Source organism: Gymnogyps californianus, chromosome 5 (assembly GCF_018139145.2).
Source record: "Gymnogyps californianus isolate 813 chromosome 5, ASM1813914v2, whole genome shotgun sequence".
NCBI classification, from domain to species: Eukaryota; Metazoa; Chordata; class Aves; order Accipitriformes; family Cathartidae; genus Gymnogyps; species Gymnogyps californianus.
In genome coordinates, this window is record NC_059475.1 from 52054433 (window position 1) to 52077501 (window position 23069).

At 39.6% G+C, this 23069-nt stretch overlaps 1 protein-coding gene across 6 annotated transcripts in view; it reads right to left on the reverse strand.

Moving 5' to 3' along the window:
* Positions 1-974: 974 nt before the first annotated feature.
* Positions 975-23069, reverse strand: part of FOXN3 (forkhead box N3) — a 211789-nt gene continuing 189694 nt past the window's right edge. For all 6 annotated transcript variants that reach the window (XM_050898294.1, XM_050898293.1, XM_050898298.1 and 3 more), the window contains 2 exons: positions 11902-12010; positions 975-1602 (listed from right to left, as the gene is read on the reverse strand). In XM_050898294.1, coding sequence (XP_050754251.1) covers positions 1053-1602; positions 11902-12010 — 659 coding nt within the window. In that variant the 3' untranslated portion in view covers positions 975-1052. The remainder of the gene's footprint in view (positions 1603-11901; positions 12011-23069) is intronic.

Genomic DNA, 23069 nt, shown 5'->3' on the forward strand with positions numbered 1-23069 from the left:
CAATATGCTTTCCTTTCATTTTTAAATACAGAATACTACTAATGGCAGGTTTTGTAGCTTTGTTTCCCCAGTTAGATCAAGGATTTGATCCACAGAAAAAGATTCTGATGTATTTCCTTCCTTAATATCTACTGTAATTTCTTAGACTTGATTGCTTTTCACTCAGGCAGTTTAGAAGACATAGCTTGTTTTTCCCTATTACTATTATTTTTTGCACGCAGTGCCAATCTTCGGGCTTATGGCTTTTTGAACATTCTTTTAATTTAATATAGAAGACAGAATTCGATGATTAACGATGCTACTAACAGTGACCCCCCCCTCCCATTTCTTCTCATTATTTCACTGAAACCCATTGCATACATAGTTCAAATTTCCACAAACTTAACGTTATCAGTCTTCACATTATGAGCCACATATAGTACGTGAAGCACTAAAAGTGCATATGGTTTGCGCAGTTGCCACCAGTGGCTGTCCAAAGACTTTTATGGCACAATGTATCCAAGTGCCACTAGATGGTTCTTGGTTTGGTGTTGAGAAGCACGTGCCTCCTCTTTCCCCCAAATCTCTTTATTCACATTCACTTCTAACCCAATCGTAAGGCCATTAAAAAAAATTCTTAAGGGCCAGGCCTGAATGATTACTAAATTATGCACAGCTCTTCTAGTATAAGAGGGATTTCCAAGTGCCCAATTTTACTCCCATCACATTAATGTTGATGTCACTGCGTATTCAACCATGCATTTTTGACAAGCCGGAGAAAGCAATGGCGATTTTGGCTTTTTGTTAACTTTTTGTCTTCAGGTAATGAAAAGCTTTTGTAAATTAGCTGAGTGTCAGTATGAGTTCTATGGCTTCAATCTCCTTTAAAAATAAAAATCTTAAGGGTCCAAAAAAAAAAAAAAAAGGAAAAAAAAAGAAAAAAGAAACAAAACAAAAACAAATAGAAATAAAAACAAAAAAGGAAAAAATTGCTGATATTGCCACAAATCATTAGAATTCACCTGACGTGCTGAAACAAAACTTTGTAAGTTCAAACAAATCATTGATTTGTTCTAATTTTTTGTGGTTTCCTTTTGCTCTTTCTGCCCCTTTGCCGTCCGATTGGTGATGTTGTTCAAACAGGATCGAATTCCTGCTAAATGCAGGAGCGATCCTGCTGCTTCTTTCATCTCCTCATCATCACTCTCAGGGGGCTTTTCTGTACGTCTCTTTTTAAGAGGCAGTGTGTCACTTGGTACTTTTTTCACCTTCATTAAATGTTGCCTTTTCTTGTGCTGGGATGCATACCCACTGTCAGCTAAAGAATCCTTGGTCTCCTTCCGATTTTGCTTTTTGTCCTCCTCTTCTGTTTCACTATGGCTCTCATGGCTCTGGAAGCTAACTTCACTTCCTTCACTGCTGTCTTGGCTACCTTTAGTTGCAAATTCATACTGGTCGTCAGCAGAGGAAGAGGAAATGGAGTCACTAGCAGGTGATGTGCTCCTGTGGTTGGAAGATTTGGCACTGCTGTAGTTGTGATCCTCCTTTGGGTCACCGCTAACAACTGGAGAGCCACAGGACTGTTCGCTTTCTGTCCGCATCCGGCAGTTTGTTATTCCATTCCTGTAAAAACAAATTGAAGCAGTCTTAGAAGCCACAGAGATGTGATCCTGCTTCAGTGCAAAAGATGATAAAGCCAACTGACAGATAATCTAAAATTATGACTATCAAAGTAATGTCCATGCAAGCTGGTTTCAAAGCCTGACTCAAATCGCTTGTGGATTGGACTCCACACATAAAACAAGCCAAAAGACCCGTAACAGCACAAAAGGCAGGAGCAAGTTGGGGATGGTTACAAATAAATGATGTCTGATCAGTCCTGATTTATGTTTCAACTAATAGTTTACACTTCCAAAAAAATTAAAAAGAAAAAAACCCCATTATTTTATCTACTGGATATTAAATAAACTCTGATGAGTTCCATAAATATCCTCTCCCCTTTTCCATATAAAATGATACTACCAAAACCGTGGGGAAGAGACACTAGCTTTCTGGAGTACTTCTTTGCCTCCTCTCAAAGACTCTTTTCCAACTCTAGTGTTCCAAGGGTAGGAGATGTTTCACCTGGAAGTAGCACAGCTTCCATTTAGGACTCTTTCCAACAGAAGAGGCAACTAAGTTTTAAACCCAGGTCCAGTCACATTTCTGATTGTGATCAGTTTATGAATAATCTTGAAAGCAATACAATCTTAAGCCACTAGCTGCCAAGAAAATATTACAATGTGTTTAAAAAACAAACAGTAAAAAAAAAAAAAATCTGGTTTTGCTCTAGAAGTTGTCATTTTCCCCCTCGGTTTTATGGCACTCGGTGCTGTGGGAACTACTGCAGCATGATATATTTAAAAACTAACAGTGTACCTTTCTGCACTGGAAAGTATAGAGCATTGCCACTGACTTCACAATACAGAATACAACGCTTGCAAGTGTGTTAAAGAAGAAACTGACCCTGTGCAGTGCTTAATTCCTGCTGAAAAAAAGGAGAGGAGGATGCTCATCATTGAGTAAAGGCATCATCAATGCCACCCGCCAGCTCACCAGCCTTGAACCCCTCTATCAGTTAAAAAAACCCAACCAACCAAGCAAGACTGTTTAAACTATCACATGATAAACTGCTTTAAAATCTACTCTTGCCATCTTCATGCTATCACTAGAGTGCTTTTGCACACTCACGGCAGCGTTGGATTAAAACCTTTTCTTAAACGCATGCACTGAACATAGATATTTCTTAAGAGGAATGGCACAGTGGCAAGTCCAGAGTATTACTGCTCTTCTACTTAAAAAATGGGAAAGTGCTTTAGGTTTCAGGGAATGGACCTCATGTCTGGTTTCTTTATAGAAGAAACAGCAGAGTATTAGCCATTCTGAAAGGTAAGGCTGAAACGTGGAAAATATAAGAGTAGTATGTAATTCCACGGTTCCTATTCATATAAATGCTCTTGTCTGTAGAGCTTGCTGTAATAAGAAACAGGCTTTTGTGAACCAGTGACAGAACAATGCTAGAAGGTAGCAAATTAATCAGTCATTCCAAATGTTCTTATTTGCAGTATTTTCAAAGAAATGTATATAATAGAAGGCCCAGTTATTAGCAAAGAAAGCCTCTTGCCAACCTCTTTTGCTCAACAAAATTATTTTCCCCCAGATTTTCGAGTAGCTTTATGATCCATAAATTATATACAGAACCCAGAAGGAATACACAAAGCTCCTTCAATTATTAATAACTAAATGCAATGTCATTCATGATTGTGCAGCAAGCCAGCTGCATTTACTCTGTGATGGTTTGCCACTGCAGGGGTTGTCATTAGAGGATGCCAAATGCTTAAAAGAAGAAATCATCCATACTAAACTAGTTCTAAGGTGAATTTATAACCAACTCCTTAAGATCAGTCATTACAAGGAAGCATGTGATGCATTTTAAGTGACAGATTCTTCATTTTTAGGGTAAATTTACATTTAAAGATGTTAAAAATTATCATAAATTAGCATAAAATTAAAGTTACTTATTTTTCTAGGCAGCTAATAGTCAGAGCAATGTGGCTCAATAAAAATCACATGCTACTAATTTTCCATTAAAAAATAGCAATAAATTCTTGCTCCAAGGAAACAAACACAGGACAGAATAGGTGGGAACTCAAATGGGATTCCTACTGACTAGGTTATTAGTGAACAAGGCTTCTAACAGATGGGATTTAAATCAAGATGCCCATTTTCATGTTATTAGATCTACTCCTATTTGTTAGTTTGTACTGAGAGACTATCAATAAAAGAAAAGCTACAGTTCCATGGAGCAGAGCAACCATGTGCCAAAAAGACACCCCTGATTTGCCCCGCTCTTGAATCTCTAGTGTTTGCTTTTACATAAAGGGTCTATAATTTGGATTCAAAAGCTCTGCCCATGGGACTTACTCCAGATCCCAATCCTTTCAAAAAAGCATAAAAATAGAATGAAAGGCCTGGGGATTACAGAAGCAATGTCCTGGGCGAAAGTGTACTGCTATGGGGTTAGCATCTCACAAGGAGTGACTGCAAATAGGGATGATGACAAAGAAAAACAGAAGTCCACAGACAGGTGTAAAAAAGAAATCACTTAAAAAAAGGGGGAGGAAAGGAAATACCAATACACTTCAGAAGAAAGGCATCTATGGTGGAACTGGTCAGGAAATGGATAGCATTTGCATCTCAGAAAAATCTTTGGTTGTCACTTACATTTTGAAAGATTTCCAACCAGTTCTGCTTGGGGAAATAAAAAAGGAAGAGAAAGCATGTCAAGGAGAGAATTAGCAAAGGATATTCGCAGAAATGAAAAAGTTACACAGGCAGAGTGTTTTAGGATATTCACAAGATCAAAAGTCATATACCCTGAAAGTAAATTAATCTGATTTGTATCTTGATACGCAATGGCTCAAACATAAGATATGAAGAATTGCTTATAATTGATATTAGTAGATTAATGAGTTGAATAAACTAATATCTAAACCCTTCATATTCTGCACAAGCTTCTGAGACATTCTAAAACTTTATATTGCTCTTATACAACAGTCACATACTCACTAAGAAATGACTCTGCGATCTACTTAGTTCAACCTAGATCATCTGTGGACAGAACTCCCCTGGGTTTCAGGGGACAGACTTTGGCCAGTTGAATCTATTTTTGCTCACAGTTCTGGCTGTAACTCTAACTTTGTTGCTGAAACAATAATAGATCTTTAAAACAAGCGCTTGCTCTGATGTTTGGATTATTTTTAAACTACAAGGGGGAAGAAAACGTATTTAAGACTTCTGTGCTTACTATAACAGTGAGGGGAAATTTATTTCAAGTAATACCTTATTTTTCCCCATTTTTTTGTTCAGAACTTTATTTCAAAATTTCCAGAAACTGACATATTTTCACATGTTTTAAAGCAGTGGCTTGCCCTTTCAGGAAAGTCCATGGGACTGTCTCTAGAGCTTTTCATCCTACTGACATGGACTATTTTATTTGCTTAAGGGATCTTAACCATAGTTGTACAGATAAAAGTACCATGCACAGATTCTTCTTCAAATATTTCAGTTTGGCTGTAGCACAATGACACAACCCTCAACCACTGCAGAGGTAAGTTTGGACTTTTGAAAGCCCAACTCCATTCCCATTGTTAATGGATAGGTGTTATGCTACTAATATCATCAGGAGCCAGATGGGACTCGCAGCAGCTGGATCTCAAGTCAGTAAGGAAACAATGTCCTTTGCACAGTGTTAGTGCCTCTGTCTTTCAAAGGGGTCTTCCTCAGGATGAGATGAAAGTAAGTCTCAGTCATTTTACCAAGGGCAGATACATCTCCCTTAAATTTCTCTACTAGCTTTAAAAAAGAGATTGATAATCACATTCTGTTTGCAAAATGGCGAAAAGTTTTGCTGAAAAAGACTTGCTGTATTCCACACCAGAGACAGGTATATTCCTTTGATGAACAAAGCAAACCTATGTGGAGTTTAAATATCACCTTATCTATCTCTGATCCTTCTGGATGACAGATATTGTATACCCACAGGTAACAGTTTTGGTATGTAATTGGAAACACTCAGTTAAAAGACACAAAGAAAGCAGCACAGGTAAGTGGGGTTTGTGGATTTTGACAGGTTCCAGGTTTGCTAAAAAAATAACACTCTTTTTTACTGTATAGGTAACATAATTTCAAAGGGAAATTCAGGACAGTCAGAACTTTTAGCTACAGGTAGTTGAACTGTTACTTAAAACCACTACATACCAGCAGACAGGAGGATGAGCAAGCATATGAAAAGTAAGTGGTGCTCACTTGCTGTATGATGAGATTCTATCAGGGGTTATTGAGTTAGAAGTCAACAACAAGTCGGTCACACTATTGATAGAAGCTCTTACAAAGGTACTTCAGAGCATAATTGTATGCAAAGGACCACAGTAAATGCGAGTCATGAACTGACAGCAGAAAGAGCACTTTGTCAGTATCAACAGCAGATCTGAAGTTAAGACAAAAGCAGCCCTCTGCATTTTGCAAAAAAGAATAATCAAGTCAGCCAGTATTTTTGTCCTTTAGTTACTAAAGGATTCCTTCAGCTCCCAAGGATAACTCATCCTGTTACAGGTGGGAAGAAGAATGCAATGCAAAAAGGACGATTTGGGGTTTGTTAAGCTGATCATGCCAGTAATAAGCAAGAACATTAAGAATATACAATTAAGAATTTATAAAAGGAAGCACCTTCCAGTTCCTTTACCTAAGCAAAAATAATCATTCACAGATAATGTAAGTATATAATTTTACTTATGCTTTGGCATCTATGCTGCACGTTACTTATGTTTGCTTTATTTAATCACTGCTCGAATGGCTGCTTCAAGGGAGGAAAAAAATAAGCAAAAATAAAGCCAGCATGAGAAATAAAGTCACCATACTGAAAGCTAGGCCTGAGGAATAATCTAGTAATTGCCCCATAAATTTAAAGTGAAAATAATAATAAATAGCAATCTTCCATCTTCGAATAAAGTTAGCCACAAAACTCATTCTTGTCACACCCCAATGATCAGGAGCTGCACAAGGAACTGTGGCATTAATAGCAGAAGAAGAACAGGTATTTTTAAATCTACTCATGATGAAGTAGGTAAGGTTTGTTAGTGTCGCATTTTGGGGTGTTTTGTTGTTTTGGGTATTTTTAATTTTCTTTTTTTCAAAATAAGGGAAGAGCAGTAGCTCTGCCACTGTGGATGCACTTGCTTTCCCCAGGAAGAGGGAACATTTTGTCTTGGAAACTTGAATGGAAAATTTTTTACTTAGGAAAATTCCCCGGGAAGCTTGTGTTGGCAATTTACAGATAATTGTGAAATTCCCTGCGAAGCTACAAATGTTTGGTGAGAAAGGAGAACTGAAAAAATAGGGAAAAAACCCAAGTAATTTCCCATTAATTTTTATTTTTAATCTGCAATAATTTAAAAAACCAAAGCGCTTCTAACAAACACTACCAAAAGTAATTTAACCTATTACCTAGGCATAAGTGGCATATAAAGAAGTTTTGCCTAAGTTTTCAACCAGCCTGAAACAATAGCTTGGATTCATTCTGGGGAAATATGATCTAAAAAAGGCAGTTAAGCAATGAGGTCTATGCTATCCTCCATCCTGACATTTCTGACACATTGACAAACAAAGGGAATGGCAAATCCAGCCAAAGCATCTTTACTGGGACTGGCTCTGCTTAGCTCTTCCCAAATCCTAAAGGTTTTACTCGCTCCTTAAGGTTTCCCACCAAGATGGCTGCGAACTCTTCTTCCCTCTTCTTCACCTCCACCTCACATGCATTTGCTGGCTAGTGTTATGGGATGGGGTTTTCATTTGGCCTTCCCATCAGAAGAGACCACTGAACAGGCCATTAAGCCCTGTTGGCTAGGACTAACAGCACCTTAATCTGGCCAAAAAAATGGGGAAGCATGGCCTACACAGTACAAAATGCACTGAAGACCAGAGCTTCATAAACCCTGGATTCCCATCTGAACGCTGTTCAGCAGCCTTTGTAGCAGTGAACATTTCGGGCAGAGGAAAAGAAAAAGAGGCCTAATACATAAAAATTACCAAGGATATTTTGTAAAACATCTTTTGCAGAATAACCTGGACCAAATTACAAGGCGTATGCCACAAAGCTGGTGAGATTCTCTGTGGAGTGAAATCCCATCAACCTCACCTCAGTGGATTTGCCCACATCAGGCGGATGAGGCCTAGGCTCAGTAGGTCTACTGCACTGTGGCAGGACGTGGACATAGACACAAACCACTCATGCACTATGGATAACTGCAGAAAATTACAAACATCATGGTGGAGGCTGTCTGCTGAATGTACTGAAACCGTAGTTCAAACAGCTCTAATTTTATATCAGCTTCCAAGCTTGTGCTCTTCCACAGGGTTGGTGTAACTGGTAACACCTTACTCATGTGGAAAGTGATTATATATGATAGAGCTTCTTGCACCTTGCCAAGATGCACGTTGGCAGATGCACTGGCCACTTTGATAGAGACTATGCCTACTAAAGTGGACACAGAAGTCCTCCTAAGTAAACATTTCAAAGGTATTTTCCAATGGATGTACATAGTAAGAGCAAGAGCTCACCTTCAAAGCACAACCAACTCCTTGCTGCATCTAAGGCACTACTGGCTTTGCTTGCTTTCATTTAATACCTTTGTAAGTCAGTATTTTCTACATATCCAGACTATCACTGCATTTGCTTTTAGATTCTCTCAGGGAACTGCATGGGGATATGGTCTGCCAAAAATATGTATGATGGATCTCATGTTAGAGACATGCTACACGCTGTGCAGCTTTGAAGCGTTATTTTCCCCTGCTGTCTTCGGGTGGGTCTTAGACTTGTCAGCCACAACATGAAAAATATGGATGGTAAACAAGCTAAAAGTGGTGTGAATAAAGTAAATAAAAGGCTACTGTCAAAACACATCCGATTATGCTCTGCTGTGGAGATTTAACACCAGAGGATGATTTTCGAAGTAAAAATAGTGTGGGATGCCTTTTCCATTTGTAGATTAGTTAGGAACAAATGGCCTATTTGTGCAATTTAAGCCAAATGCACTACAACATAATGATGCTCTCCTCAATTGGTATTCTTTATTCATGGGAAGTGGTGGATTTGTCGTGTTTGTTAAATACTTTTCACTAGGTTTTTTTAATACAAACTACTTAATTCAATCGTGCTTTATTTTATATATAAAAAATAATTACATGTAATTACATGGGAACAGCAACACATCGATACCTTGTGCAGGAACAAAATAACACTAATACATTCAGTCACACTGTTGAAGAAGAATAGCACAGTAAACTTTCCAACTGATGGGAGCTAACACATCAGAAATCACAGATTTCAGCATCTTAGTCCAAGGAGGTTTTGGCCTCCTTTCTGAAAAACAGATTAGTCAAAACACTCCACCTAATTCCAGCTGCAGATTTAACCCAAGACCAAACTTTTTGTTACTCTGTTTTGACACTAATGGCAGTCTGCACAATAGGACAACATCCTGCAAGTTATTTGCACGCAGTTTGGGGGACAACAAAACCAAAGACCCTTAAGATACTGAGGAAATAAACACAAAACGAAATAAACAGCTCAGACAGCAAGGAAGTGCCAGCAGAAGACCAGCACCTTACAGAAGAACCTACAGAACTCCTACATATGGTAACTAAAGAAAACCAGTTAAGAGGTTTAATTTATTATGCAAGGATCCACTACCAAGAAAATACTAGAGGTCCCCTATATGGATGATGAAAAACATCTTTTTTAGGTGGTTTTAGGCCTTTCATTTAGAGCACCAAAGGAACTCTTCTCAAGAAAATATACAATTGAGTAAAAACTTCTTGGAAAGAAGCTGTCTGGCTTCTCAATACATAGGCAGAGGCACATAATTTCTGCAGATAACCGTAACAGGAGACTGCACCACCTCATGTGGCTGCCCAGCAGACCTCCCTCCTCCTGGGGAAAGCTGGAAGGGGAAATCAACCTTCCTGCACCTGAACACGTCTAAAAACATCCCCTGCCAGCCTGACTAGAGCATCTCCCTCTATGCAGAAATGACGGCTCCATGTGAGCAGTACCCCTAACTCTTAACTGCAACAGAAGAAGGCCACACGGATACTGTGGTAAATTCCCCCTGCTGCACATGATAAGCAGAAGTTATTCTTATGAGATGCCATGAAAGTTTGACACGACAGGTCCTATTTAGCCCTGTGTATCTGAGGAGAGTGGTAAGCACCAAGAACAGGGTGTCATTTTTACAGTAACTGATAACAGAAGTATCCAGTTTTGAGAGGACCAGATGATGTTCTGAGAGGCATCGTGCATCCAGACTGACCTTCTTCCTAAAGAAATTCTGAATCTTATTCTCCCTGAGAGAAACAAGACAAAACTGTCTGCTGAACTTGCTCTATTGCAGACAGTCCCCTAACTTCTCAAAAGCTTTCAAAGCCTCTTCTCCCCGCCTCCCCCCCACTTTTCAAGAATTAGAAGAGGGGATATTGCAGAAGCCCTTAAATAAGAGCAGACATCATGCAGACCAGGAATATATTCATAGCAAGCTATTTCTAATACTGCCTAAGGCTGGAGAAGAGAACAAAAAGAATTAGAAATGTCTGCATTAACTAATTATAATGCTTTTCTCTGAAACAGAGCAAAAAGAACATAAGCAAGGGGGCGGTAAAATCCCTCATTTCCCAAATCTACATTAGCAGGTAGTTGGTAAAGATCCTGTTCTACCTGCTGGGAAAAAAGCATGAGAAGTAGTCCTCAGAAAACGCATAAAATTTAACTATATACAGCCTTACAGCATAGCAATTTGAGGATGTCTACACAGAAGGAAGTTTTCAAGTGGCCTGGAAGGAAAAACAGTTCTATCTCCTCCTTAAGTCAACCCTGATTATGAACCAGGGTCTAAGCAGAAAATGCAGATAAACCCAAGAGAGAATATTCAGACCACTATGTCCTCCATTTAGCTTGGACACCTCATAAAAATTATATATAATTAATGATCCAGTAGTCCCACAGCTCTGCAATCCCCACTGGAGCAGAATACAAGTCCTGGCTAAAGCCAGTGGCAAAGCTACTGAAGACAGTTGACCTCCACTGCCAGCAAGGCCAGACTGTGGTAAAGCGAGATGGAGAGGAACTCTGCAGACTTCGGGAGGATGACCCTCAGGGTTGCATCCCTTCAGCGTAGCAAATGTGAAAAAGAGCTGAAAAAGTTGCCCATCAAAAAATATGGATTTTATTCCAATTAGCGTCTTCCCCTCTATGCATTTTAAGCGTCAAGAGTATATGAATGTCATAGGTTCTCTCTCCCCCCCCCCCCCCCCCCCCCCCCCCCCCCCCCCCCCCCCCATTTATTGGATGGAAATACTGCATCCAAAGGGCTAGACACTGATTCTGAAAAGGAATAAAAAATATAAAGAGCAAATGGGAAAAAAATCCCAAGTAAATAGTAACAGAATAAGTAACTATCAAGATACTTTATTTCACTGCCTTGCAGTCATTTACTGTGATCAGAGGGTCCATAATTGAACAGCCCAGCAAAGCAGGGTCAGCGCTAATTATGGAACCCCACCCAGAATACCCAACTGCCTGAGCTGAAATAGCTTTTGCAGATACCGAGAGTTCTGAAAGAGAAGGGCACTGGCAGCACACTTGACCAAATTAATCTCTGTTGTGACTGACTGAAAATGGAGCTACACCTGAGGCAAATTGTTCTTCCACCAATAAACCATCTCCGCTTTAAGTAAAGCAAACCACTGAAACACAGTTCTTACTGCCATCACTAGATGTCTCTTACTGCCCTGCTTTCTGAAAAAGTCGAGTATCTTCAAACAACATTTTACCCTTGAATGTTTCAGTATAACCTTGAAGTAAAAACTGTAGTGAAAGAAACTGCCTCACAAAGACCTAAGTTAATAACAAAACGACAGCTATATGTTTAGATATCTTTCAGAATTTGCTTTAATATTATTGATATTCTTCTCACCGGTATTTAATCCAGGAAAAGGTCTTTAGGAAAAGGGAGGGAGGGAAGAGCAGAAAAAAGCATTTACACTTAGAAAAACAGGTCACTGTAGGAGGTTCTCATCATAAACTGCCTGCAATTTGCTAGTGAAATTAAAACTGCCTTTTACAAACCAGTGTGCAACAGACAGATACGCCATGACTATCTTGCAAAGAATGATAACCCAAGAATTTTAGGTGGCAGTTTTATTTCATTTAGAACCTCAGAAGTATTAGCAAGCAGCAAAGTATCTGTTGACCAGAGCTCACATATACTTCTACATTCTCTGCAAAATACTGATTTATTTCATAAAGATCCCACAACGAGCCACTCTTACCTTACTGCAACAGCCATGCTTCCTATAGGGTTGATTGGCAATGGCCTGGCTCCAGGAAATATTCCTCTACTCAGAACTCGAGCTCCATTTTGTATCACTCCCGGAGAAACTAAAAAACAAAACAAAACAAAACCAAAAAAAGAACATTTTTTTCTTTTAAAGAAGAAGTTAGAAAAACATAGGAGCAAAATGTGGAACTTAAGCTTTTCAATGAATTGAGAAAACATTAGAGGCTCGTGTAGTACACTGCTTACCTTGAACATCTCAGCCTCAACTCTTGTGAATGCCATGCCGTTTCCAATGCTATTTTCATGGCAAAACTTTTAACAGCAACTAATGGTAACACGGCTTGTGGAAGCCACTGCCTGACCTAGTTACTGCAGATCATTCCTTGTACAACCGAATCACTTTTATTTTGTAATCACCGTTCTGCTGGGAATGCATGTGCTTAGAGTCAAAACCAGCTATGATGTTAACTATTAGTAACACAGATGTAACTATTTCATCTACAATAAGAAACAACGACCCTTTATGGATAAACAGAATATAAGCACTTCACTGCAAGAACATAGGTCATAGCTTTTCATCATCCCAGCTTTCTGAGCAGCAATCTCTTGGCTTCTGTCTCCTGCAAAATAAAATATTAACTACAAATGTGGATTTACCAGGAAGGGAAAGAGAAGAGGCTAAAAAGGCATTAGCTCCACACCACTAATTAGCCCTTCTCTCTTGCCACCGACGACCTCTGTCACCCAGCCTGACAGCAGTCATGCACCTCCAGCACACGGCTGGGTCACAGCCAAGCCTCCCCCATCCAACGCGGCGCACTGATGCCACTGACACCAAACTGCGTAGGTACTGGCCACTACAGATGAGAGATTTCACTGGGGCCTTTTAACTTGGCTGTGTATCAAAAACTGCAGCTCTGGTCAACAAGATTTTAACCTACAACTGAGTACTTCTCTTCTATCCAGGCATGTTTCTGTGCGCTGCTTAGCCTAGGGCAGCCAACCCCCCAGCTGAAGGAATAGCAGAGGAAGCACTACCAAGGCACCACCAAAGGAAGAGTCTGTCCTTAGCAGGTCCTCAGCATCTTCCTCCTCCACTGTGGGATGCAGGACTACTGAACACAGTTCTTATCCTAGGCACGTACCAGGGACTTATGCGTAATGCCATTTGTTTGCGCAGCTATTATGTTCCTTCAGGTGGGAACAGTAACCTCCAACAGCCTCAACGCGAACTTGCTTCTTTGACGTCCACAGCTAGCCAGTACGTTCACTTTTTCTTTACTATAAGTCATTATTCATACTGTAACTTCCCCTGATGGGGAATGTCCAAAAAGGGAATGATGATCATTACTGTGGATGATATTATATAAATACATATAAGATAAATGTAAACCATATCACTTTATATACACCTACAGAATTATATTTTTAAAGAAATTACAGGGAGACTAGAAAAATCATTCAGCCTAAGAATCAACACATACACTTTACATGCCCAACTTCAAATGCTCACACCCAAAAATATTAGTGCATTCTGAGGCAGAGAAATATAGGCTTAGAAGTACATTATTTCTAAGCTGCTGAGATACATTTCAACTTCCTATCAACACCAAGCCAGATCCACACCTCCCTTCCTGCTATCCTGATGCTCACCTTGCTTCACTCTAGACCACACAGATTAGTTCTGGGAAAATAATCTTCTTTCTCCTGCTGGTCAGAGCACATCACCCCCCTAAATCAAATCCTGCCACTGTGTTATATCTACCCTTGCTTTTGAGCACCTCTGAAGAATAGGTCATTTATATTTAGGTGCTTAAGTACAGCCTCAAATGGCTAAAATGACAGAACCTACTTTATAACAACTAGGGTCAGCTTTCAATGACCAAAATAATTTAAAAATTGCTTTTTGCTATTTATACTTCACTACTTTGTGTACTTTTTCCTCCAGCACTAGATTATGAGAGATCGATCAAATACGTTTCACTCAGGGGACACTATCAGGCTTTCAATGCTCTGATGTTTGGGTTTGTAGGTACTGTAGAGGAATGTTATCTTGCTAAGAACTCCAAAATCTGAATTTCTTATTATATTTGTTTCAACAGCATGACCTTAAGATGGCCAAAATACCAGTGTCATAAAAGAAAAGTAGTCTGCTTAAGGATATGGCTAAACTAAAATGCACAGATAAGAGGTAAACTCAAAGCAACAGATAAACCTGCTAAATATCAAAAGATCGATAAAAAGACATAATTTCTAATGGGCATGGTTTTTCCAACAGGCTTTCAAGCAGGACAGATTTTGTATTGCACTACACAGTAAAGTTTCTCTACATTTACAAAGTCCCATTAAAAGAAATGAACCAGGAGTTTTGACCAAAAAAGATCTGGGAATTTTCTCTTTACTCTGACACAAACCATAGTTTTATATTGAAATGAAACATTTATGCATACACACAGAGCCACATGTCAGTTAGCTATGGATGTTGCCTAAATATATATACATATAAAACTTCAAAGCAAACACACTGACAGTTCTACTGCAAAAAGAGAGCAACAGGCTCCTTAATGCCCAAACTCTTCTTTCCATGGTTACCTAATTATCCTGTTCTGTTGGCAGAGTCGGCTGATGCTTATCGTATCCTTTCTCCTCTCCTGCTCTTGCTTTCTGCCTTATTGACAACTCCCATTGCTTCTTTAAAAAATCCTGTTCACTTCCCCATCACTTCTCTAAAAATATTATCTCATGTCTTTCCTTCTTTACCTTCTCAGAGTTTCCTTTTTTCCTGCACTCCTATATATATCAAATACACTGCCAAGTCTCATAGCTTAGACTTTCTACATATTGACATCCCCACTCAAACCCATCCTCCATCTTCCTTGACCCTTTGCAGGTTTGTAAGTCACTGTGTGCTATTCAGGAATGCTCTCCTTGAAAGCTTCACATTTAAAAACATCCCCACCTCAACACACACACTCTCCACATCTTCCCTTCAGGAATTAACAACTGTTTTAAAAAACGAAAAAGCAGAAGTTTGCTGTCCTCTGAAAATATCCCCAAAGAGACAACTTGGTACCTATTCCTGCCTATGAAATTCACTTCGATTATGTCTGGTCTGTTCAGTGTGCCACCACTCATTGAAAGGCTTCAATAGGACTATTCGTGCCAAAAGGGGCCTTAACTTTTCTCTGAAGTACACCACAGCTCTGTATATTGAAATCACCACTCAGAATTCAGTAACTATTTCAGCTTGCAACAGCAGTGTTATTGCTACTGATTTTTGTTTCCCAGAACTCTCTGAATTACAATGCAGCAATACCACTATATCACTAGTTAAGTTATGCAGACAGACAAACAGACAGGTTGTATGCAAGGGATCAACTGAAGAAGGACACTGGGTGATGCAGTGTATCCTTTCAGTAAACATCTGGAACCATAACGAAAAAAACCAACCCACCACGACTTGCTGGTAAATTAGTTTCTGTAGCATTCTAAACCTAAAATGAAAAGCAGGATCAAAATAATCCAGTGGTTGATGTTATTAATTTCTAGTTATCCACATAATCAATGTACCACTGTAAGACTGACCTCTATTGCTCACGCATCTCTACTTAGTATTTAAAGCATCAATACCCATCCTTCCCAAAATGATGCTAATTATTTTTAAAAAATCTATGTATATGAACTACTAATACATTGTCCCTGCTACCCAGACACTTTCCCTGCCTTCGTGCAGGCTGTATGAAGATGGCTACTTATTATCCAAGGAATGATTTTCACATGTTGGTACTTTTGAAGGGTTGTGGATTATTTACTGGAAAATACGCAGTGCTTTTATTCCAAAGATACATTTATGTCTTACAAGCTTTAATTACATTTCAAAACCATACTTTGAGGTGAGGTATTTATATTTTAGATTGAAGATTCAAGGTGTGGAGGTAAGATAATTTACTCTAAGCCATATCATCAATCAGTGCCAGTCTGGACTAACACCTTACAGTCCAGACTCCTCTTTTCTAATGCTTCTTTAACCAACAGTACAGACAGGTTACAGGGTTCCCAATTCGTAGGCAGAAGTGTGAAATGTAATTTACACCTTTTCTGTGCAAGTGCCGAGAGACATTTATGTCTGAGAAACTCAGCTCAAGAAAACAATGCAAAAAGATCTGTGCATCTCTTTGATAAAGGTTTCGTCTTTCACAAAATGTTCCTAGTGAAACGCAGAGAGTCTGAAACAACAAAATCATTATTCATCTTTCAGCTTTCATCACTGCTATGCTTTCAAGGAGGCATTGGATCTCATTCTGCTCCCAGGAAGCTTAAACTCCGGAAATACTTCCACTGGAGTAGAGTTAAACCATATACAGAGAATCTGCCCCTAATCTACTGCATGAACGGGGAAATTATTTTTGGATCTTATGCTGCTCTGGTGGAATTCCACAACTTGAGTAGGATCTGCTGGCATTTCAAGTCTCCACCAGCTAACTGTGGAGAGAAGCAATGCATCCAACGTCAAAAATCAAGACTGCATCTCTCAAATTCTCCAAGGGGGAAAAGAATCTCTCTGCCTTCTGCAGCAAATTTCCACATTACAGTTTAACAGACAATAAAGTGAATGCCATGTAGGAGAACATACCATAATCTGAATTCATCAAAACACTCCGTTCAGATAGTGTTAAAAAGATCCAACAAAAGCCCTCAAAAATCCAGTGTTGTTTTGTAGCCTGTACTCAGCCTCTGGAGGTGGAAATAAGTAGAAGGCCACATGATCACTCCACAGCCAGTGCAGGACTGTTAATTCAGAGCATGGTCTTCCGTGCATGTTAGCTGAGCAGAATAACCCAAACTACGGACTTCTTTCATCACAGCCCTCAACAGGTTGCATCCATAATCTCTTATTTGCAAGCATGCGTGCGGGTCAAGCAAACTTCCCCCATCCAGCTGAGCTAACAACCTCATCCAAGACTTTTGCAACAATCAAAACCATATTAGACTGGGTCCTTCCCAGAAGATTTGATCATCTAATACACAATACAGCAATTTGGCAAAATTGAAATTGAAAAGAAGGAGGAAATACTCAATGGATAGTGATCAGACACACTGACACCCCAACAGCTCACTAAACAAGGAAACCAAGTTCTCGGTTAAATGTTGGCACATGGAAGTTAAATGAAATATCAGCGCTGAGAGTGATTTGTTGTAAATCAAGGAGATTGAAAAGAAAGAGGTAACAAACATGTTCTTTATGCCATCTGGGAAACAAGCATATACTTCATTAAACTGTCTAGCTCAAGGTAGCCAACATTAAGACTAGTGACGAAGACTGAATAATATTTGTTGAAAACGAACTTTAAACAAAATTCTCTGCCTCTTCTGTCATCATGTGGCACATGCATTTATCTCAGGGCTCTCTTTCCTGACCCATCTCTTGTAGCATAGAAGAAATCATTATAGACAAGAGATACTGAGTTTCTGCTAATATCTATCAGTTGCAGTTTCTTTCTGCCAATCTCTCTTCCAGGACAGTGTTTAGCAGAATACTTTATCTCAGGCTACAAGAACTGAAAATAGGAAATCCCTAATGATGTATAATTGATGGGACATCAGAAGTTGCCAAAAGCAAATGTTATCTGCCAAATGTGTAACTTATTCACTTCAACTCTCTTATCCCAGGCATAAATTTGATGCCATCTGCCTAACTCTTCTACTTTACTGCTCAAGGACAATTCTACAGCTCTTAAATTCTATAGTCTGTAGTCCCAACAAACTGCAAATCAATGACGCATCCAACAAGCCATTTACTCTAAATAAAAATTTGAGGGGGGCAGGAGGGGAGAAGTGTATCATGGTAATCCTATCACACTCATACCTTGTGTAAGGACATTTAATAAAAATAATTCAATCTTTTGAGTTATTTTTTGTATAAGTAGAAAACCACAGCTAACGATTCTTCATTTTGGTGATGCTGAAACTGCTCAACAACAAACTAAACCATGCTGCTAAATCAAAATATGAGGAGTAGAGAGAAAGAAGTAGAAAGTATTTCATAAAAGTAGTTTTCTTTCCTCTTTATTTCCTCACTTTAATGACTTAATACTGACACACTGAAGTAAACCCCCCCCCCCCCCAACCTCTTTAACAGAAGTTGAGGATGCCATTCCCCAAAAAATCCCAGCCACTGCAAGGGAAATTTTCAGCCCTATGAAAATGTCTTTTCCCAATTTTCACTTTGATACAGAATTGTCAGCAAAAATAGCTTTATGAAACATTTTACAGTCAAGGATTTATCATTTTCTGGTATAAAAAGTTAGGCTGGAAACTGTCTAATAAGTTATAATAAGTGACTTGTCCACAAGCAGTACACACAGAACATTACAGTTATCAAGTTTCATATACAATAAAAACGTCCCAAGAAAACAGTGTGTTCCATTTGGTCTCATTTCGAGGATTTCTGTCTGTTATTAAGGCAATTTTATACCAATTTTTTGTCTTGATTCCTGTAAATATATCTTCCACTAGCATTAGCTTAAAAAGCAAATTTCATTGGGATACAATTTTAGAAGTATAGAGGTACGGTATTAGTAGATCTCTTTAGGGAATTACTTCTGCTCCCACCGAATTTAAAATATATGTATCTATTCTGGGTTTTATATGCTTTGAGACAAAGATTAATAAAGATTTCCAAACCAGAGAGACATTGATCTCACTCTTGAAAAGCCTGCTTTTCAAGAAGCACCCAACAAAACTCCATGCTCGTATCTTCCCAAACACCTCTACCACAGCGCTTCAGTCTCCTGTATGGAACGACCCACAAAACCAGTGTTGCAAAGTCTCCTGAAGGCCACCACTTTCCAGCTAACCTGGGTGAGTAGTGGTGAGCAGTGTCAAAAACAGAAGATGGATGTTCAAAGCTGAGAGGACTCTCAGTTTCCTGGTTTCTATCCAAACCCTTTCTGCAAGCACTGTTTATAGCTGTTTGCAGTATTAAACTTCAGCTCGAGCAATGCACTTACATTTGCGTGCAATTCCCAAATTATATAGCAATGGGCAAAGGACTACACACGAATTCGAAGCTATGTGTGATATTGCTGAGTCAGGAGCTTCTCAAATTAAATCAAGATTTCCAGTATAATCACTTTGACCGCAGTGTTGTTTCACTAGCAGCAGCAGTAATACACTACACACACTCCCTTCTTACTGGTCCTTCCCTCAAAGCAAATGGTTCCAAGTTCAGAATGACCTCACCAATTAAGAAGGTATTGCTACTTAAAATGCTTACAGTGACTTGAGTCTTAGAAAGTCCAAACACACTGCAAAACCACCAAAACCAATCTCCATTTTATTCATGGCAAAAGACAATGATTTAGCAAGACTAAATGACATGCCCAGGATGATACATTCTTAAGAGCTGGGAATGCTACACTGGAGTTACAGCTGGTAACATTTACTTTCAAAACACTGGTAAGGATTGAAGTATTGAAAATCTTAACAATTGTACAAAACTAACCCATGGGCTTCATTGACTTAGCAGCCATGACTTCTAAATTGAGCTTTACCATTTGTTCACCATCTCCTTTTCCTCTGTCCTCCCTGTGAATTAGATTCCCATCAGGGAAAGCAGGCCCAGAAATTTGATGCAACTTGCCCAAGATGGCCCAGCCAGTACACAGTTCCCTGCAGGTCAAAATACAGTTTTCAAAGCAAGTCACGTATTTTGGAATTAATATTTGTGTACTGACTACTAATAAAATCCAAAGTATTCGTAACTTGTGATAGCTGCTACTGAAGAAAGCAGGTGTTTCAGTTGCTGTTTCTTTTTAAACATAATCAAACCATACAAAACTTGATGAAATACAAGGACTTCCACATACTGAAGCAAAAAAAGTATTAAAACTATGTTCCTACATGCCCTTTCTTAGCATATCACAGCATCTTTCACGCTTTATTCTTGGTGCCAGCTGGATTGTACGTTTCAGTAGACTCTTGCACAGAGCTGGCTACTTTGAAATTCTGCCTTTGGTTACAATCTAGAAACATTTTTCTGTGAAAATACTGCAAAGTGTGAATATTTTAGAAATTGATCTCTGATGTCAACACCCCAACTATAACTGCATTATTTCCAATCTTTAGTGACAACATGAACAACCAATTTCATGAGTCTATAAAGTAACTCCTCCCCAAACACAAAATAATCCTAATAATGGTGTTTTTAATTCTGCCATTTTTCTTTGCATGAAAACTAAAGCACGGTGTGACTGGGGTAAATGGTAAGCAATGTTTGTGCCAGCTCAGACACCACTTCAGGATTTCACATAAAAGCAAAACCTGATTTTAAAATTCATGTGTGGTCATTAGCAGTGTTTCGCACATGGGTATGGAATTTTAAACGGTCATTTAAAACCATAAAGCTAATTAATCAATCTGTTACAAAGCAGGAATAGTTTACTCTGGATTTTCTAATGCTACTGAGATGAGATTCCTTTCTGACAGACTATATTAAAAGAATAAATTTTAATAAGACTTTGAACGATGGTTGTAGCTAACTTCATCCTAAAGATGCTTTTAGCATCCACACTGCCTAGATGAGCACGGATTTTTATCCTGCTGGAAAGGTAGCTTTTAATCCAAGAAGATGCCTTCAAAGTCAAAAGCCAACACATGTAACCGTCCACACAAATATGAATCCAGACTGTCACAATCTGCTTTGGAGGTATCCGTGCTTCACAACGATGGTTAAATGTTTGTAGGACAGGAAAAGGCCTTAACGGACCGGAGTTTTAAACCTTCTGACTTGTCAAGTTGTTATACTGTGAAATGACACTCAGGTTCTGCCTCCATCTGACTGTCTTTGTTGTGGAAGTAACTGGCACACTCGGAGTCAGACTCTCAGACCAAAAGGGTGTTTTCAGTCAGGTATTAACACCTTTGGCCAAACTGTAAACTACGTCTCTCCCTCTTCAAATCACTTCCAGGATAGCTCATCTTCAGAAGATGGGACATTTTGCAGCCCTGATGGCTTGAGCACATACTTGACACCACAGTCTGATACGATGAACAGAACTCTAATTCTTCAAGGGATCAAACAGTACTAGCATGCTTACTGCCCTGATCATTCAGAGCTTGATTTACAGACCACTGTAGCCACTGACAGAGCAGAGAATGAACTGTGAGCTTCTAGGTGATGCTCATTGTGATGAAATTTTTATAGCCCAATTGCCTTTTATTTGAAAACTAATTTTAAATGTGATTTTTCATGTAATTGTTTCTTAATGTGTGGTAGTAATTAATTTGCTTTAAATTGCCTAAGATTTTCCTAACATGGTAGATAAATGAGACCCAACTGCAATTCATAGGACAGGCTGATTTACTTCCTCAGGTATCCATTTACACACACACACAAATATTTCTCCTTTGTAATTTAGAGGACCTCTGAGGTTACGACAAAAACCTCTGCTCTTTCCTCCTGGCACCAGCCAACTCCACCCAATGTCTGGAAGGATTCACGAACTTCTGAGCAGACCCTGCATTTCAGTTTAAAGACACAGAGGAAGGCCTCGTTACTTGCGGACATCAAGGAGGGAGCAATGTGAATGAGGAACCACCTTTCTATTTCATCTCCCTCTCACTTTTGACATCCTGACACAACAGCCCACTGGGAAGGTGACGTGGGTGGAGAGATATGCCAAACTCACAGAACGCTACAATTTCCTTCCTCAGAGTGACCTCTACAAACTAAAATAGCAATAAGCAATTTGCCAACCTGCAAGCTATGATGCCTATGAAATGACAGCGCCCAAGTCTCCAAATCACTTCCATGCAAACACCTGCAATGCTGGCAAACATGCGCACGTGACAAAAATCTGCAGTGTGTTTAGTACATGCAGCTTACTACGCATCTCCTCCCTTTCTTGTCTGCAATCTTCTCCTGCTCTCCATTTCCTCCAGGAGTTCAGATTATTCTGCGTTTTCCCCATTCTCTTCCGTGCACACACTGCTGTAAGTCTCCTTCCCTCTCTCACATACCTTTTTACCCCTGCACTCTCTTTCTACCGCAACTTCTTTTCCCCTTTTCTCTGCCCCACAAATCTGGCTTCTTTAAATTTCTGATCCTTTGAAGATCTCTCATTTTTTTCTTCCCACTAAGCCCAACGATAATCTCCTCTCCCCGATAAAATCTTTCCTTTTTCCTACCTACACATAGCTGGGATTGCTCACCCTTTTACCACACACAGTCCCTGAGGGCTGTTTAGGAGAGGAGGACAAGGACCACTCTTTCTTTCCAGAATAGACAGTTTCTTGGTACATCACGCTCTCCCCCAAGAGGAGCTTCTCAAGAGGCATTTCTCTGGCAGGGTCACAAAGCAGGGCTGACAATAGCTTTCCTCGGCTGCACAGGAAATGCTTTGATGGTAATTGACTCTCTTCCCCAGGCAGAGTATCAAAGTGCGAATCAAGGCTTCCCCTGGAATTCGGATTTGGTTGCCCGAGCTCGAACAATAGCAGTGATGCTAGACAAGCTTGATAATGGCTTCTATTTTAACTTCTGCCTTTATTTTTTAGAGCTGCCTGTCACTTGGCATTACTACCGTGCTTGCTGACCAGTGATATGTTTGTTTTCTTGTATTCTCTGCTTTTGTGCAGCTGTATTCCTCTACGTCTTCCTCTAATACCTTCACTGCAAGCTCTGCGGGGCAGGAGACTCCTGCACTATTTGCACAGCCCAGTACAGTGGGGGCCAAGGCCCCTTCAGTGCTCTGTTAATACACAGCATCAAAACCTCGGGTCTGGTCACAGAGCGAGGACAGTATTAGCAGGAAATGAGACCTTTCTTTGCTCCCCGGAGCCTGCCTACTGCCTTGCATCAGACAGAGCAAAAAAGCAAAACGGGCAGGATGTGTGCAAGGAAGGAGTTGAAACAGTGCCCAAGTGAATGGAAAGTATCCAGATGGCTGTGGTAACTCACACGATGGGAGTCAAATCAAAACAAAATGAAAACAAAACCATATGCCATGTACCCTTCGCTCTCTTGCTCTCTTTCTCTCCCTGCCTTTCTCCTGGCTGTTGCCCCAGGTCTTTCTATCAGTACGGATAATAGTATGTTACTCAACTATGTGTATGTCATGAATAACAATAACCCCTCTTTTACATTAGAGATCATGGATT